This window comes from Choristoneura fumiferana, chromosome 17 (genome assembly GCF_025370935.1).
Source record: "Choristoneura fumiferana chromosome 17, NRCan_CFum_1, whole genome shotgun sequence".
NCBI classification, from domain to species: Eukaryota; Metazoa; Arthropoda; class Insecta; order Lepidoptera; family Tortricidae; genus Choristoneura; species Choristoneura fumiferana.
This window is the reverse complement of record NC_133488.1, coordinates 15567084-15584541: the sequence shown is the minus strand read 5'-3', so window position 1 is coordinate 15584541 and position 17458 is coordinate 15567084. Positions and strand designations below refer to the sequence as shown.

General features: G+C 35.0%; 1 protein-coding gene across 1 annotated transcript in view; it reads left to right on the top strand.

Moving 5' to 3' along the window:
* LOC141437335 (uncharacterized) overlaps nt 1–17458 on the top strand; it is a 122821-nt gene that overhangs the window by 73842 nt on the left and 31521 nt on the right. Inside the window, exon 2 of the mRNA XM_074100620.1 lies at nt 2986–3220. Within this exon, the coding sequence (XP_073956721.1) occupies nt 3092–3220 (129 nt within the window). The 5' untranslated portion in view covers nt 2986–3091. The remainder of the gene's footprint in view (nt 1–2985; nt 3221–17458) is intronic.

Sequence of the window (17458 nt, the reverse complement as noted above, 5' to 3'; positions counted from 1 at the left end):
GTTAATACTAATGGTAAGCCTCACTTTGAGGAAAATCGCGTGCACGATCGTGCGTCTCAGGAATAATTTGTTGAATGCACGATCGTGCAACTTAGTAACACAACACAATTAAAAACACCAGTTTCTAATAAAATCAACATTTAGTACATTATTTTAATATATTTACTCTCGGGTATTGAAAACACCCCATTAGTATTATGCATATCAATAAGCTTAATAATTTCAACCCTACACTCATTTTCAATTCCATGTCATTGTTTTCACATGTAATAGTTGTTGTTAGTAGAAACACTCACATACTTTAAGAAATCGTCATTATAGTAGTTATTTTATTATGGTCGACAAGGTGTTTGGACAGGTTTAACAGCATGAAATTAGACGTGGGTAATCTCGACTCCGCGAAGGGATCTGACTCACTAAACCCACCTCCGGTGTCGGTACCGAATCCGATCCTGTTTACCATGACAAGTAAAACTTTTACTAAAAATCTAATAAATAATAAATAAATACCATGGAACACTTCACACTAATTGACTTAGTCCCAAACTAAGCAAAGCTTGTACTATGGATACTAGGCAACGGATAAACATACTTATATAGATAAATACATACTTACATATTGAACATCCAAGGCCCGAGAACAAACATTCGTATTATTCATACAAATATCTGCCCCGGCCGGGAATCGAACCCGGAACCTCAAGCTTCGTAGTCAGGTTCTCTAACCACTTGGCCATCCGGTCGTCAATCTACTAATATTCTTTACGTTTCGAGTAGTGCAAACAGCTAGTGACAAGTATAAGCTCATGTACCATATGATGCAGTGTCTTGTATCAAATTTCCTGAGTTTTTCCTAGGGTAGTTTTCCAGTTAAAAACAGTATTTTGATGATAAAAAGTGATGTTTATTAGGTACTTAAGGTAAGTAAAAGTTTAACTACTGCCTGGAGAAGAAGTATCACCTAAAAACAGGTTTCAGTTTAAAAAAGTGTCGTGTCTCAAGACCATTAAGCTGTAGATGACATGCAACTGGTCGCGTGCCGCGGCGTCGTCTGTTGCAGTATTGAAGGGATCATCGCGATGGTATTCATAAACACGTCTTTTTAGGTCAAATTATTGATGATATACTTACATGTTATTTTTACTTGGTATTTGTGTAGGAGGTTGTCCTTACATATAAAACGTGTTTCTATACTCTCTGAACATTGACCGAAATACCGAGTAAAGTTCGCTCCCAGGAATGTTCTAATATTGTAAATTATTTGATTTGATGAATATAAAAAAAATATATTTTCAAAATAAAATGAATAAAAGTACTAAATCGTAAATGTATCTACTTGTATTATGTATGTAAACTCATTATTGTATAAAATAAAATAAAAACACATTAAGTTGAACTTTGAGATGCTTGTACAAATATTAAATATAATGACCCGGATAACTCACGTCTTAAATCTAAGCGTGAGTGCGCGTGTTGCAGCAGCCGCTGAGTCGCGTTGCTCCGAAGACGAAGGGCTACGGATTAGCCCGAAACATGTCGAGCTAAACTCGATTTAAGACGTGAGTCATTATATTTAATATGAGTGAGTCTCACGGTAGTTTCATGTTCAAAATTGCAAATGCTTGTACAAACATGCGAACGGCGCTGGTCTTCCATTGGGACCATTTATAGTTGGTTCCATTTTAAAAATGTTTTGTACGGATGAGATGAGATTAAACTAAGAACTAAACTGAGATTGAAACAATGCCAAATACCATTATCCATATAATTACTTCTACGCCTGACGATTCCAGCAAAACCAGCTTCGTAATAACTATTTACAAACAAGATATTTCCATTATATCTAAGACGGAGTCTCGATATACGAAAGTATATTTGCCATAAAATTGCGCCCCGCCGCCCGACCGCCCCTTCGGCTAAAACGTATGACATTATTCGTAGTTGGGCAGGTAATAACTCTGATAGTGATCGATTCTGTTGTAAAATAGCGATAAAATTTTATTTCTGCAGTAGTAAATGAGGGTCGCGTATAGCTTTGCTTGTTTAGGTGCTGCAGGAATATTGTTGATGTGATTCGTGGTCAAGATAACACCAATTCTTCGAACATTCTTGTAATTTTAGCCTTAGTATTCCAGAAGATTAATTTTGGAATCACACAACTGGAAAATGCCATTCGAAAGTGGCGAAATGAGGGTTTTGTGACAGCTTGTTGGTGACCAATTTGTGAGGCCTGTTTGACAATTTTACCATTTTTAGGGTTACGGAGCCAAAATGGCATAAACGGAACCCTTGTAGTTTCGTCAAGTCCGTCTGTCTGTCTGTCTGTTTGTCCGTCCGTCCGTATGTCACAGGCATTTTACTCGAAAAATACAAGATGTATATCTTATGTATATGAATGAAATTTGGAGTACAGATATATTGTCAAAGCCGTTGTTTAGTTTTGTAGTTAAATTACAAAAATAAATATTTATAGGGGGCACTCCATAAACACGTAACAGAAATTGTTTTTTTTTTTAACTTGCATCAACGTGTGGCACATAGTTACACAGCTCTTTTGAAAAGATAGTAAGGTTTCTCAAATACTTATTTGATTAAGTGAAGATTTCCGGAAATAATCGCTCCCAAAGTAGCAAAAATTGATAGATCCCTTGATAGATCTTGTAAACGTTTGTACAAAAAATATGGAAACTTGATTTTTTCGTAATGGCTACGGAACCCTATCTTGAGCGTGTCCGACACGCTCTTGGCCGGTTTTTAAACCCATAACTTTTTATTCGTGGCTGATTTTTACCCCTAATTGCCTTGGACAACTTGTACTATTACTTATCCTGTGCTTCGACTTCTATACGAAGATTGTGCACTAAGTATCATAAAAAGTCATTTTATGTCATCTAGATCCAGCACGAGTAGGTATGATGTTACCAGCGTGAGAAATAATCATTATCACCATTTAATTTATCTTTAACAAATTTTATTTTATTCCAGAAGCGGAACAGAAGATGCGATGGAACGCAGCAGACGCAGTAAGGTGACCATCATGGGCCGGTTTGACCATCATGGCTGAGAGGGACGCATAGCGCTCCCCGCGGGAATGAACGAGACAGACACCCGCAGCGAGGAGGCGGTGGCAATGGCTTTGAGCGTGGCTGTCACCGTCATCTCCGCCATCGGACTACTGCTGAACGCTTATATACTGTTCGTTATAGTTATAACAAAACAGGTAAGGCAGGTTTTGCAGGTGGTAGGACCTTGTGCAAGGTCCGCCCGGATTGCTACCACTAATCCTCGCTAATCCTGCCGTAAAGCAGCAGTGCTTGCACTTTTGTGTTTCGGTGTGGAGAGTAAGACAGCCGCTGAAATTACTGGCACTTGAGGTATCCCATCTTAGGCCTCTAGTTTGGCAACGCATCAGCAATACCCCTGGTGTTGCAGATGTTTATGGGCGGTGGTGATCTCTTACCATCAGGAGACCCACTTGCTCGTTTGCCATTCAGTCGAATAAAAAAAAGGTAAATAAGTAAGATAATAATAAAATGTTTTCACAACATTATTGTGACAGCTTCCTTTTGAGGTACGGAGCACTAAAACAATCGTATTTTTGAAAAACTCACGAGCTTTCCGGCGGCGAATGCACTAGTCCCAAATCGCACTATTAGTCAATACACTCTAATTTCGAAAGCCCCGCTTCTCATAAGAAACTAGGCCCAAAACACCATATTTCCAAAAAGGCTCATTCTCGATTTACACGAGAACCATTGAGAACTAGTACCAAAATACACCTTTCCCAAAATACCCCAAATTGTGTTCACCTGTAGGTGGCGTAATACTTCATTCTCATAATGCATAGTTCTCAAAACACTAGTTCCAAAATACCCTAATTTTTTCCTTTTATTTTCGAATGACTCTTTGAAATTGCTTTCAAAACGTGCATTATTTAGATGCTTTTGAGGACGCGTTTTTACTAAAATAGATACCCTATTATTTCCCTAAAAGGACGTCAGTGCCGTCAAGATTTAGTGTTCTTTAAGTTAATCAATGACAAAGGGCATTTTTCTATTATAAACATTATTACGAAATCCTAAACTGAGCATGGCTCCACATTTTCTTGGCCAATTTTATTATATGTACTTAAAACATATTTATAACAACACCGTAGAAAACGGTATTCGTAAGGCAATGATATTATGATAGTTGAGACCTTAATCGAACGAAATAACGACTGACTTAAATGAAATACCTCAAAAGCATCTAAATAATGCACATTTTGAAAGCAATTTCAAAGAGTCATTCGAATATAAAAGAAAAAAAATTAGGGTATTTTGGAACTAGAGTGTTTTGAGAACTATGCATTATGAGAATGAAGTATTACGCCACCTACAGGTGAACACAATTTGGGGTATTTTGGGAAAGGTGTATTTTGGTACTAGTTCTCAATGGTTCTCGTGTAAATCGAGAATGAGCCTTTTTGGAAATATGGTGTTTTGGGCCTAGTTTCTTATGAGAAGCGGCGCTTTCGAAATTAGAGTGTATTGACTAATAGTGCGTTTTGGGACTAGTGCATTCGCCGCCGGAAAGAAAGTTTGATATACTTACTACCATCCTGATTTTTTTCAAATTTTTCCACCCACCGGCTTAGATTTTAGAAGGGGGAGAGACGCTCGATTTTCATGAAAATTTGCACTTTCAAGTTGAATATTACGCAAAAAAAATCACTGAATCGAAAAATCGTCTTAGCAAACCCCTAATGGTTTTAAAAGACCTATCATATCCCACATTATAGGGTTGGATGAGAAAAAAAATCACCCCCACTTTAAGTCCATGGGAGGTACCCTAAAAAAATTTTTTTAATTTTTTTATTGTACCATTTTGTCGGCATAGTTTACATATATATCCGTGCAAAATTACAGCTTTCTAGCATTGATAGTCCCTGAGCAAAGCCGCGGACGCACAGACAGACAGATATGGCGAAACTATAAGGGTACCGTTTTTGCCATTTTGGCTCCGGAACCCTAAAAAAGTAACCAGCTACTTTTGATGCTGACCGTTCCAGCATATCGGACTAATTTGTTGGGGCATCTGCAATGGGACGTTCACGCTCCTTTATCATCAACTCATATCCTACTAATGTTTATAGACAGACATTTAAAAGTCATCTCTTTTTATTTCAACATAATTTTTAAAGACCGTCTGTGTTCGTTTTTTACTGAATGAAACTCGTCATCTTTTGGTTGTAAGAGAAATTAATGAAATTTTTAATCTCGGGGCAAGGGACCCATTGGACGGTTTTTATATTAAGCTACTAGATTTTACCCGCGGCTTCGCACAAGTAAATTATTCGATCTGGTACAATTGAAATTCCGGGATTTTACTAAATTCCCCTTGGGATTCCCAAAATGTATATCATAGTATTCATTAAGGTTGTGTTAAGAACAACTGTCCAGAATTTTAAGACTCTAAAGCCAGCGGTTGAAATTTCAAGATTTTATTCCTATCCCGTGAGAATATCGGGATAAAAAGCAGCCTCTGTGTTATTCCAGACGTGCAGCTACCTAAATACCAAATTCCATGACTCTGAGACCGGCGGTTCTTATATCAAGATTTTATCCCTATCCCGTGGGAATATCGGGATAAAAAGTAGCCTATGTGTTATTTCAAATGTCCAGCTATCCATATACCAAATTTCATACAAATCCGCCAAGCCGTTTTAGCGTGAAGGAGTAACAAACACATACACACACACACACATATGCTAACTTTCGCATTTATAATATTATAGTAGGATTATTTAATTTCATAGTCGATAAGACACGAATTAAGTAAAATTTAATCAAAGTTAACGCAAACAAAGACAATGAGCGGGAATAAGCGAGTGGAGTGAATAGCGTCCGTCTGTTACTGACTTGCTATAATGTTCACTGAACTTTGCTTTTAGAAATGGTCTGAAAGTTACATGAAGGGTTCATTTACTAGACGGACATTTAGTTTGAGAACCAGACTTTCTGTTTTGTTAGGGGCTGGTAGACTACCTAGTTTAATTTCAGTTCTAGGAGTGTAAAATTTCCCGCGAGTCCGGAAACTGCTTTGTACAGTCAGCAGCAAAGATATGAATATAGCCAAAGTGCCAAAAATATGTATTAAAAAAAAATGCCAATTTTCGCCACAGAAAAAAATATACAATTAAAAATAAGACAACCAGGACTCAGACTATTCAGCACTTTATTGCCTGAACATTAAGGTCGTGTATACATACATATTTTTGGCAGTTTGGCTGTATTCATATCTTTGTTGCTGACTGTACCTACGACTCGTGCTACGATCGGATAGGCTAGTCTAGTTAAAGAACCAGACTATGAGACTAGAGGTCTCGGGTTCGAACCCCGTCAAGGCAGATATAACAGATTCTTGAGTGTCGAATATTAAATATCTGTTTAAGCATGTTTACACATTTAACAGAGAGATTTAATTATGATCCCTAATATTAGTCGCTTAAATTTAGTCTATCTTTCTGTCTTTACTATTGAGGGTGAAATAAAATCTATAGTTAAAAGTAAGCAAGTATAATAAGTTTGTATATTTGAAATAAAAAGTGACATGTATGTAAAGGTTTAATTGAGTTATAGGTACTTATACCCAAGAATTAAAGCATGGCGGTCTGAACTTTGTAAATGATATAATAATCTAATATCTCCATTTCTGACACTTCCCTTTGCCCATCAATTATCTAAAGGAGTTAATTAAATTACATCAAACTCATTCAGGTACCAAGAAATTAAAACAACTTTATAGTGGTTTTGAAACTCGCTCGTAACCATCATTTAAAGTTACAAGTTCTATTTCAAGCATTGTTTGTCGAGAGAGTGGAAACAGCGACTTTTCAACTGTTGTATACTCGTAATTCATTATTAAAAGGTTAACTTTGTACAAAAACATGAGAATTCAAAGGACTCGCTTCTAGTTTTTATTTTACGTCAAATAATGAATGGAAAAACGTTAGAGTTAGTTGCATTACTTTCTTCAAAAACTAGACAGTGTTCAACGCTGTAAAAATAATCAGAAGCTTTCACACATAACTAACATGATATTATTGGGGTCCATATCGCCTCGCTATGAAAGTCGCCTTGAAAGTCCGACTGTACCTAATGATCGTTTGAGAAAACTCTTTTTCTCTGAATTTAATAATTATTCAGAATAGCCTAAAACTCGAAAACGCTCATTTTCCCCGAGATAACACCAAACTAAATCGATTGTTCGCCCCTGAAAAGCCCAAAATAGCAAATTTCATCGAAATAGATCCGTTTTCGAGATCCCCGAAACAAATAAGCGAGAATTCCTCGTTCATTGTATTCTGCGAAATATAAGATTTTTAATCTCTTCACTAATTGTCATAGGTAATGTTGTATTACGTATGTAATGCTGATTCAAGCTATTTTTAACTTAAAATTGTTGTCGAAAATTGTATTCTGCCCATTATCAGTTATCAACAATTTTTGCATAATTTCATTTCGCTGAATAGTCATGCATGTCTAGACGCATCAAAAGTTATCGTTTTATTTCCTAACCTTACGCTTACCATAACTTTACGTTTTTTCTCTTTTTATTAGGTCACTTTTTAAAATACTATTTTTCGAGTAGGAAGTCGAATGTTTTATTTTGAGTACTCTATACATTTCGCGGCTTAAACGTTTACCAAATGTTTCATATTCATAACATAAACGTGAGATTATTTTATACCGCTCCCTACAAATATTAAAAAAGTCGTTTAACATAAGATTAAAATTAAACGTAAAAAAGGTTTTTCTTAATGGTATAGCGTATTGAATACTCTCTACAGTTCGTCATTTTGACACGCGTCCAAATGTTCATATGACTATAACAATAACAATGATGGATCATTTCATTAGTGAAACTCGTAAATAGCTCGCTTACTAATTAAATCTGCGCTCACTTATGTGAATTTTCATGCATTTAGATGCCACAGCATTCGATAATTTGCTAATGGTTACCACCAATTGCTTTGTGGTTTGACCTAGGGGCCTCTCAAGCAGAAAGTCGTGAGTTTGGACTCACATCTCTGAGTTTTTTTAGAATTTATATGCGAAATTACATTTGAAATTTACTAAACTCACTAAGACACTCAATGTGAACTATTCAGTTGCCTAAGACCGAATCCATCTTATTTAGATTCGCTCGGGCCAATTTCCTAAGGGTATACTGAAAGCGTTTTCAACAGTTCCACTAGATTTTATGGATACTTCGTATTCAATACCCGCCAGCTGAGAACCGAGATAATATTGACAATCGCAGTGGCATAAACAAAACACCTTTGTTTCAGTTTGTTTTACTCTCGTTTTACTGCTGGAGTAAAGACGATCGACGTGGTCGATGGAAGTTTCACAGTCAATCAGAGGTGGATAGAGATTCAGCATCCCCAAAATATATACAAATTTATCAGTAAAACAATAAATCCAGCAGTTGGGTCGAATAATATGAGATTTTGCTAAATTATAACGTTTTCATTAACGTTGTATCACCAACCGTGTCAAATTTCACGATTCTAAACCCAACGGTTGAGATTTCAAGATTTTAGCTCGATCTCGTGAGAACATCGGAATAAATTAGCTAGATTTGTTATTCTAGACGTCCATCTATCTACATACCCATCTACCTTCGTCCAGCGGTTTTAGCGGAAAAGAGTAACAACATGTTATACTTACACACAATAGTCACAAGCTTTCCCATTTGCAATATTAGTAGGATTACTAACAATAATACATGACAACAGTTGATTCTGTATTACAAAAAAATATATTATTAGCATTTTTTATATTAACATGTCATATGTTAAAATTACAAAAGTTGCATCATTTTTCCAGAGATCGGTAGCTATAATATTTGTATCTCAAAGCTTAACTAAGCTTATTTGTGCTTTACTCTTCGTAAGCTCACCGGCCAGAGCTTTTATTATTCATATCATTTTCCTGTTAGGTACTTCAAATAATATCTTGAACTGAGTTGTACGATTGTTCAGTTTTAGGTTTTAGATTTTTGCTCTTAGTTAAAATTTCAATTTTGCATTAAGTACAATCACGGACAGCTAAATAATAATAATAGGTTATCTGTCTTGCGAGGAAATACTATTCTCAAATGTATAATTTGCCAAAAACTGTTTCATTTCCCAACTCACGATTTTCTCTGAAACCATTTTGTTTTCATAAAATAAACGTAACCTACGGCGTTCTGTAAAACCATATGAAAATACACTGGGCCGCATTCTTTTTGGTAATGATGGTCTTTCCTAGGACGCTGATAGTATAAAATAAAACCGGCCAAGAGCGTGTCGTATACACCCGTGATAGGGTTCCGTAGCCATTACGAAAAAATCAAGTAATATTTTTCTAAGGATTTCGTATTGTATTTGTGTACGGAATCTTCAAGTTTAGGTATATTTTATACCTTAGGCTAACTTAATTTATGGTGTTATTCTTAAACTACTAATAATTCTCAAGCAATCTTAGCCGTTATAATTTTCCTTGTAAATTTGACATACTTATTACTATCCTGAATTTTTTCAAAATTTTCCACTCAACAGTTTAAATTTTACAGGGGATTTGCACTTTAAAGTTGAAAATGTCGCAAACAGATCACTGAATCGGAAAATCGTCTTGGCAACTCCCCATTGGTTTTAAAAGACCTATCCAACGATACTTACCCCACTCTATAGGTTTAGTTGAAAAAAAAAACTCACCCATACTTTACGTCTATGGGAGGTGGGTACCCTAAAAATTTTTTTTTTATTTCACCTCTTTGTCGTCGATTAATAAGTATAATATATTCATGCCAAATCAAATTGCACCTTTCTAGTACTAACGGTCTCTGAGCTTAGCCGCGGGCAGACAGACAGACAGACGGACGGACTGACATGGCGAAACTACAAGGGTTCCTAGTTGACTACGGAACTTTGTAGTTTGTACCTACTCACGGAATAAACGAATTGATATTGATTTTGAATATTGGTCAAGCAGCTGTGAATCTTTTCGCTTCAAAACGACGATATTTTTTTAGAATATCATTATACATTTTAATTTTTTATTGATTTACTTTTACTCTGCAATTACTTAGAAACATGACCAGTGTTTTTTTTTCATACAGATTAAATGTAATTTTCAACGTATGCAATTTTATTATACAATACAATACTAAGTTGACGGCATGTTAATTTTCATTTTGTGGAAATGTCATTTTTGCAAATGTCAAATTATTTAAAAGCCCCCTTATTATGAGACAGCGATAATATCGCCATGTCCGAACACTGATTTAATGATTACACTTTGGGGATCAACAAATTATGTAAGTTCAAGTTATGTGACAATGTTACAAATATACAAAAGTAGCTCAGTTATGGGAGTAAAATCAAACCTCGCATTCAAAGTAAGAGGCAACCTGTACCTATCATAAAATTTGCAATGAATGTATTTGTTGTGTTGTACACCTATTTACCTAATAAATTGAAGACCCGTTCGCAATGATTTCGAGGGTTTCATCGGAACTTGTTTAATTAAAGCAAATAGGTTCTTAGCAAGTTTAATTAGTTTTGACGAATATCTGAAGTCAGTCCCTTAGTACGACAATCTGTGAAACTCATTTAAGGTTGAAAAACATACTTTTTATGGATTCCCTGTAATAACCTTATAGTGACATTATCAACTTTTTTTTTTCATTTGAAATTCTTAAGTTCTCATTAAAAACCGATAATGCAAATTTTCTACGAAGATAACTTTCTTCTACATATTTTTGAAAACAATGAAATTAAAGCGTTTGTGAATGTTATTCCAATCGTGTATTATTCTTGATACTGATTGTCGAATATGCTACAAAATCAAGCTGAATAAAATATGCTGTATCTATGCATAAACAAATAAGTACACACAAATTCCAGTGTTTGATAAAATGTTTAAGTACTGCAATCTCACTATAACAAAAAAATTGCATAAGTAAATTTATACTTATCCAGCGGACGGTAAATAATAGTACCAAATTCCTTCAGATTAGTGCTAGAGTAGCGAGTGTCTGAAATAATTTAGCAGATATATCCTAAAATAAACGCTGTGGGAAAACGTGAACGGTGATTGAATTTACGTGATCTGTTAAAAGCATTATTGAGTGATTTTACTGTGATTATCCTTATAACTTTAGTAAAGCCCGCATCTAATTTTTATCATAATACATGTAAACTTATTGCAAGTCAAGAAAAATTTATATTTTCTTTGACGGATGTACTAAGCTCTACTCTGGGCCTTACGAGGGTATACATTTCAGTATATGTATAAAGTACTCTGTGGGTATACAGTCTGTTCAGAATAGGAATGGACAGAAGGAAAATAGGCTCTTTATAGTGCACGCTTTAGGAAGTCATTTAATAAATTGAATTTTTTAGTGTACAGTCCAAACTTAATTCTAATTAAAATATCGAATACATAAATATTACTTTCATATATTCATTAACTAGCTGTTGTCCGCGACTCCGTTCACGTAGAATTCGTTTATTGCTATCCCGTGGGAACTATGCAATTTACCGGGATAAAATGTATTCTATGTCTTTCCCCGGGACTTGTACTATCTGTATACCGAATTTCATGTAAATCGGTTCAGCGGTTAACACGTGAAGAGGTAGGTAACAAAAAAACATACAGACTTATAACACTTCGCATTTATAATAAATACATATTATATTAGTGAGATTAACTGTGCAATTTTTAATATCATAATTTAAAAAAAATAAAAAAACGAATTCAATTTTGTTAAAACTAGAAATGTCTTCCTATAAAATACCTAAAGAGGCAGAGGTAAACAACTTCTGTAAGAAACGAAACGTTTATAATATTATTACTTACCTCAAGAAATATTCTCTACATTATTTATAGTTTTTAACCACCAGTTTGGATCTAAATGTGACCTATAATCATATACAAATAGTTAACTTTTTACAACAAAAGCACTGCACCAAATTTGATTAAATTTGGAATGGAAAAAAGCTTGAACTCCATAGCAGGAACTACGAGTAGAATATTTTTAAACAGGGAATGAGAGTGGAGTGGATGAGTCCACAAAACACAGTTATTAAATGTATAAATGTAGCAAGTTACGTATTAATATTGTGTTGTTTTGTAAGTAAATAACGTATTTATCTACTTACAAAATAAACAAGATGATGACTTCATCTTATTACTTCTTTTATTCATCATCATCATCATTATTATTACGACTTCACAAAAAATGTTTAGAACCCCTTCTTCTCTGACCTTCTAGAGTCCAATGTTATCTTGAATGAACTATAGCTTCATTTAACCTATCCTATTAACACATTTTGACGGACACTTTTGCATACGAGTAGGTACGTGAAAACTACCTTCCATAAATTTTACACAATTGACATAGGTAAGTATTATACCTTACGTTTCATTTCAGTAAAAGCGTGTCGCAGGCGACCTTTCATAAATTCACATCATATTATAACGTGACATTCAAAAGGTCCCCGACGTCACTCGTAAGAACTGAAGTGGCTTTGACACCGTGTTCATTATTATGATTATATTATTATGATTATTGATTACAGTATTTGACAACTTAATTTGATTTATAAATCTAAGTTTGTCATTGTGTGAAAACGAACGAAAAAACAATTAAAAGAAAAATATTGTTTGAAATCACGAACTGTGCTGTACGAAAAATAATGTGTACAAATCTGAATAACAATATCTAGGCCATCTTACATACACTTGGCATTAGAGCACCAGCGCAAAATTCGCGATCGAGGATTATTTAAATATCCCAAGATGTGATCTGTTTCATAAAATTTAATTTGGGACCCACTTAGAGTTGATTATCTGTCATTTTGTATAAAATTTTCAAGGTTTTGTTGGTCATATTACCTAATGATTGTTACGTACGGAGCCCAAATCTTTTGAACAATCCAAACAAGAGCACTTTACCCATTATTCCCACAAGTGGGCACCTGACAGGGTGATTAGGCTCGCACATGCGCTATCTTGTCCATCTTACAAGACAGTACCTACCTGTGCCCATCTCCGCCAATCTTGCGTCGAGTGGCTTTAACTACTTAGGCTAGTTTTACAGTGAGAGATATCGAGTGAGACGCGATGAAATGTGATACCAAGTGTATCTGTGCAACTACTCTAGCAGGTATCCATTGGCAGGACAAATCCGAGTAGCTTAAAATACCGCCGCGACATTCTTTAGTTTTTCTTAAATAACTTAAAGTGATATAAAATTGAAAAATAAAACGTATGATGTCATCATATATTTGTTGTTAGCATCTTTTGGTGAACAAAGCTTTATTTAAAAAAAAAAAATTGCACATAGAACACCGGCGCCAAATTTCTGGTCCTAAATCCTAGCGATTGAGATTTCGAGATTTAAGCCTAAACATGTGTTTCAGATCTCCAGCTATCTACATTATCTACCAAATTTCATCTTAAACAACCATTTTAACGTGAAGAAGTAACAAACATAGGTATACACAAACTTTCGCATTTGTAACATTAGTAGGGTACTGATCCGTTCCTACAACATGGACATGAGAGTCTCCATAAGAGTTAATATCTACTATGTATCCCTTCTTTACATCATTAAGCGGCTTACGGTTACGGCGTTTTAGAGCCCATTGTAGACCACCTATCTCGCGGGAATTTCATGAAACCTGTCCTTATTTCTTGTTTTAGATACAACATTAAAGGAATAACTACCAAAATTTCAGCGTCTAAGGTGTTGGGGTTGAGTGTTGATGAGTCGACACATTAATTAATTACCTAGGCCGCCTGTTGCTTACCTTGTAATTTTCTGTCTGTGTACCTGTTTTCTGTAAGTATTGCTTACAATTGTGGTGTAGAATAAAGATTCATTGTGTTGTAATTATTAAAAGGTATAAGGTATTGAATGTCCTCTTATCCTCCTACACAGGCTGTTATAAGTGTTATAATTATAATAAACGTTTATTGCAGACCAGGGTTCATAGAACATAGAAGGGTTATATAGCGTTATATAACACATATAACCAGAGCCCGGAATTTTCACGGCATTTTTGATCTGTCATAGTGACTTCTCACTTATCGAATCTACCTAAATGATATCGATAATGATATTATCGTAAAATAATAATCGTAATAATAATAATCGTACTATCTTGTACACTCACCGGGGTTCAGCTGAAAACCAGCTCTGCAGCTCTGGTTACAGGGCTACGGCACATGCTGAGCTGAGTCCTTTTGGCATCACACTACAGCACAATGTCTCTTATTTTCCTCTCTTCTCCTATTTATGTTTTTACTGTGTTTTTGTTGTGATGTAGTGTGTTTTTCTTGTCAATAAATTTTGTGAGTTTGAGTTTGAGTTTGTTTTACAAAAACACTAATGGAACACTTATAAGCACTACAACAGACTTTAAATATGAAATTGAATTATTAAATTCGAAATTGTTAACTATTCATTGTTTTCATTGCATAATCCATATTATGTCTATTTCACATTTTCGACTGCACAAAAGTTAATTGGAAGAGAACGTACTTTAAAGATAAAACCGAGAGACTTCTACTTTTAATCTTTTTTAACATGTTGTGTATCGATATATCGATATTGAATATCGAAAGTATTCTCAAGTCACTATGACAGATGAATAATGCCGCAAATTTCCGGGCTCTGCTTATAACAGCCTGTGTGGGAGCACCATAACAATGAGTAAAAGTTCTCTACAAATATCCAACTTAGAAAACTTGTGAAATCCCCGACATTGTCACTTAAGAGTTCAATATCTCAAAACTTGCAAACCCGATTCTAGTAAAACATAGCTACTTGTTACCATTGCAAGAAAATTTGCTATTACGTAAAAAAACCGCATCGAAATAAGTCCATCCGTTGTAGAGCTACGATGCCACAGACAGACAAACAGAAAGACATGGGTGTCAAACTTAATAGCTACATAAAAAAAACCGGGCAAGAGCGTGTCGGACACGCTCAAGATAGGGTTCCGTAGCCACTCCGAAAAAATCAAGTTGATAATATTTTTCTAAGGATTTCGTATTGCGTACAGAATCTTCCAAGTTTAGGTATGTTTTATACCTTAGGCTGCTATTTACTCTTAAACTACTACTAATTCTCAAGCAATCTTGGCTGTTACAATTTTCCTTGTAAATTTGATATACTTACTAAATTTGATATCCTGAATTTTCCCAAATTTTTCCACCGAACAGTTTAGATTTTAATGAAAAAATTTAGTTCAATATTTCGCTAACGGATCACCGAATCGGAAAATCGTCTTGGCAACCCCCAATGATTTTAAAAAACCTATCCAACGATACCCCACACTATAGGCCCTAGTATAGTATAGGGTTAGTCGAGAAAAAAAATCACCCCCACTTTACGTGAGGAAGTACCCTATTTTATTTTTATTTTACCATATTTTCGGCGTGTCTGATATACAGACAGACAGACAGAGAGACAGACGGACAGACATGGTGAAGATATAAGGGTTCCTAGTTGACTACGGAACCCTAAAAACAGAGTTCGTTTGGCCACACACTGTAGCAACATACAACTTGGATAATTGGATTTAAACAAGTTTTTCTTGTTTCCAATTTTTGTCTGCCAACTGCAGTGGCAGTGGCATCCATTCACTTGTTCAAATATTCGTAGATAATCAAATTAACCCTGGATACCGTTTGTGAATTTTGCTCAACTTTGGACACACTGAATGAAAAAACATCATCTGAATAAGGTATTTCTTGTCTTTTCCCGTATTATGTATGAAAACCCTTTATTGTTCAATAATAGAAAAACACAATTCACAAACGTTGAAATATATGTCAAAGCGAATTTTTCCTATAAGGGATCTCTACCAAATAAATTTTGAGTGGATTTAGTTGACTGACTAGGTTTCAATGAAGCAGGCTTAAATCTAAAGTATTGTATTCAAAAATATCTTTCCAAAAGTCACAAAAACAGATTTAAAACTTATTAGAGACAAAAGATTTAACAATCTTACAACAAAGGAAACTTGTATAAACCCACAGAATGTAATCAGATAGGAGAATAAAACGAAGGTAAGTGGTGCAATGGGAAATGTGAGTGAACCCTCATGTTTCTATGTCCAGTGATTTTCTTTTCTTTCAAAGTTACCAGCGTTTTGTGGAAATGGCAATCACCGAATATCTGGAAAAAAAAATGTTGCATCCCAATTGAGGCTTGTAGTTGTATCCAAACCAAAACAAATATCTCAGCGGTAGCTGCACAAGCCCAAAAACAAATTGGCCATGTCAGCACAACCGGTAATTCCGCAAAGCTGGCGGCCTGCAAATATTGAGATAACAAGTCCACTGCGCCATGCCGACATTAACCCAGACCACCCCAGACTAAGGCGTAAGGGCCATTCCAGGACTGTAATGAAACAATTTCAGGGTTAAAAGATTAAAAAATTTAGACTGTCATAATATTATCTAAATTCTTCATCATAAACACCGAAATTGTTAATTATGCGTTCCAAAATATCTCAAGGTGCACTTAGCATTTGACTATATGCAGTCATGTAAAGAAATTGTATTGGAAGAACAAAATAGGTAGGAATTCAAGTTTTTAGGTAAGAAATAAAATAGTTATACAGTACACATTTTTGTTAGTGTGATATTTAGTTGTAAATTAAACAAATACTTGAAAATTGCGGTAATATTATGCTGCATTTAATTTTCTCGTATTTCTTATATCTAGTACTTTTGGAAACTATAGGTCTATAATAGTGTGACTGTTTGTTTCACAATAAATAAATATGAGTACAGCCACCTGCATTAATATCTGTCACGTCGTATCAGATATTTACTGACGCTTCGTAGTGTCAGATATTGGAGCTAGTTACTGTACCTAGACAATTCCAATGTTTAATGGTGATTATATAAAACGCCATCAGATCGTAACAGACCACGCTTATACCATAATAACACGGTAATTTTCGGTCTCTGATAGTCTCTATCAATTTCAATCAAAGATGTGACTTTGTTGAACACGAAACTACCGTGAGGCTCACTCATATTAAATGAAAGTTAAAGCGGACTCACGTCTTAAATCGAGTTAAGCTAATTCGTGGCCCTTTTTCTAAGATCCAAAGATGTGACGTCATCTAAAATAAAACTTTCTTTGCAAGTGTTCATTCTGACTCAGACTCGCTCAGTGACGAAAATATTCCTGAATTATTTTATGAGCTCTTGTATAAGAACTCCATGGTCACAGTAATTATTAAGTTGTTATGTGAGCAAAAGACTCCGTGTCGAAAATAAAATATTAACTTGCATCAGTGTCGTTTTTCACCTATTTTTTTTTGTCGAAACAATACCGGCAAAGTTTTTTTTCAGCTGACTACCTATACTTAGTTAATAGTTATATTGAGAGAATAACTACA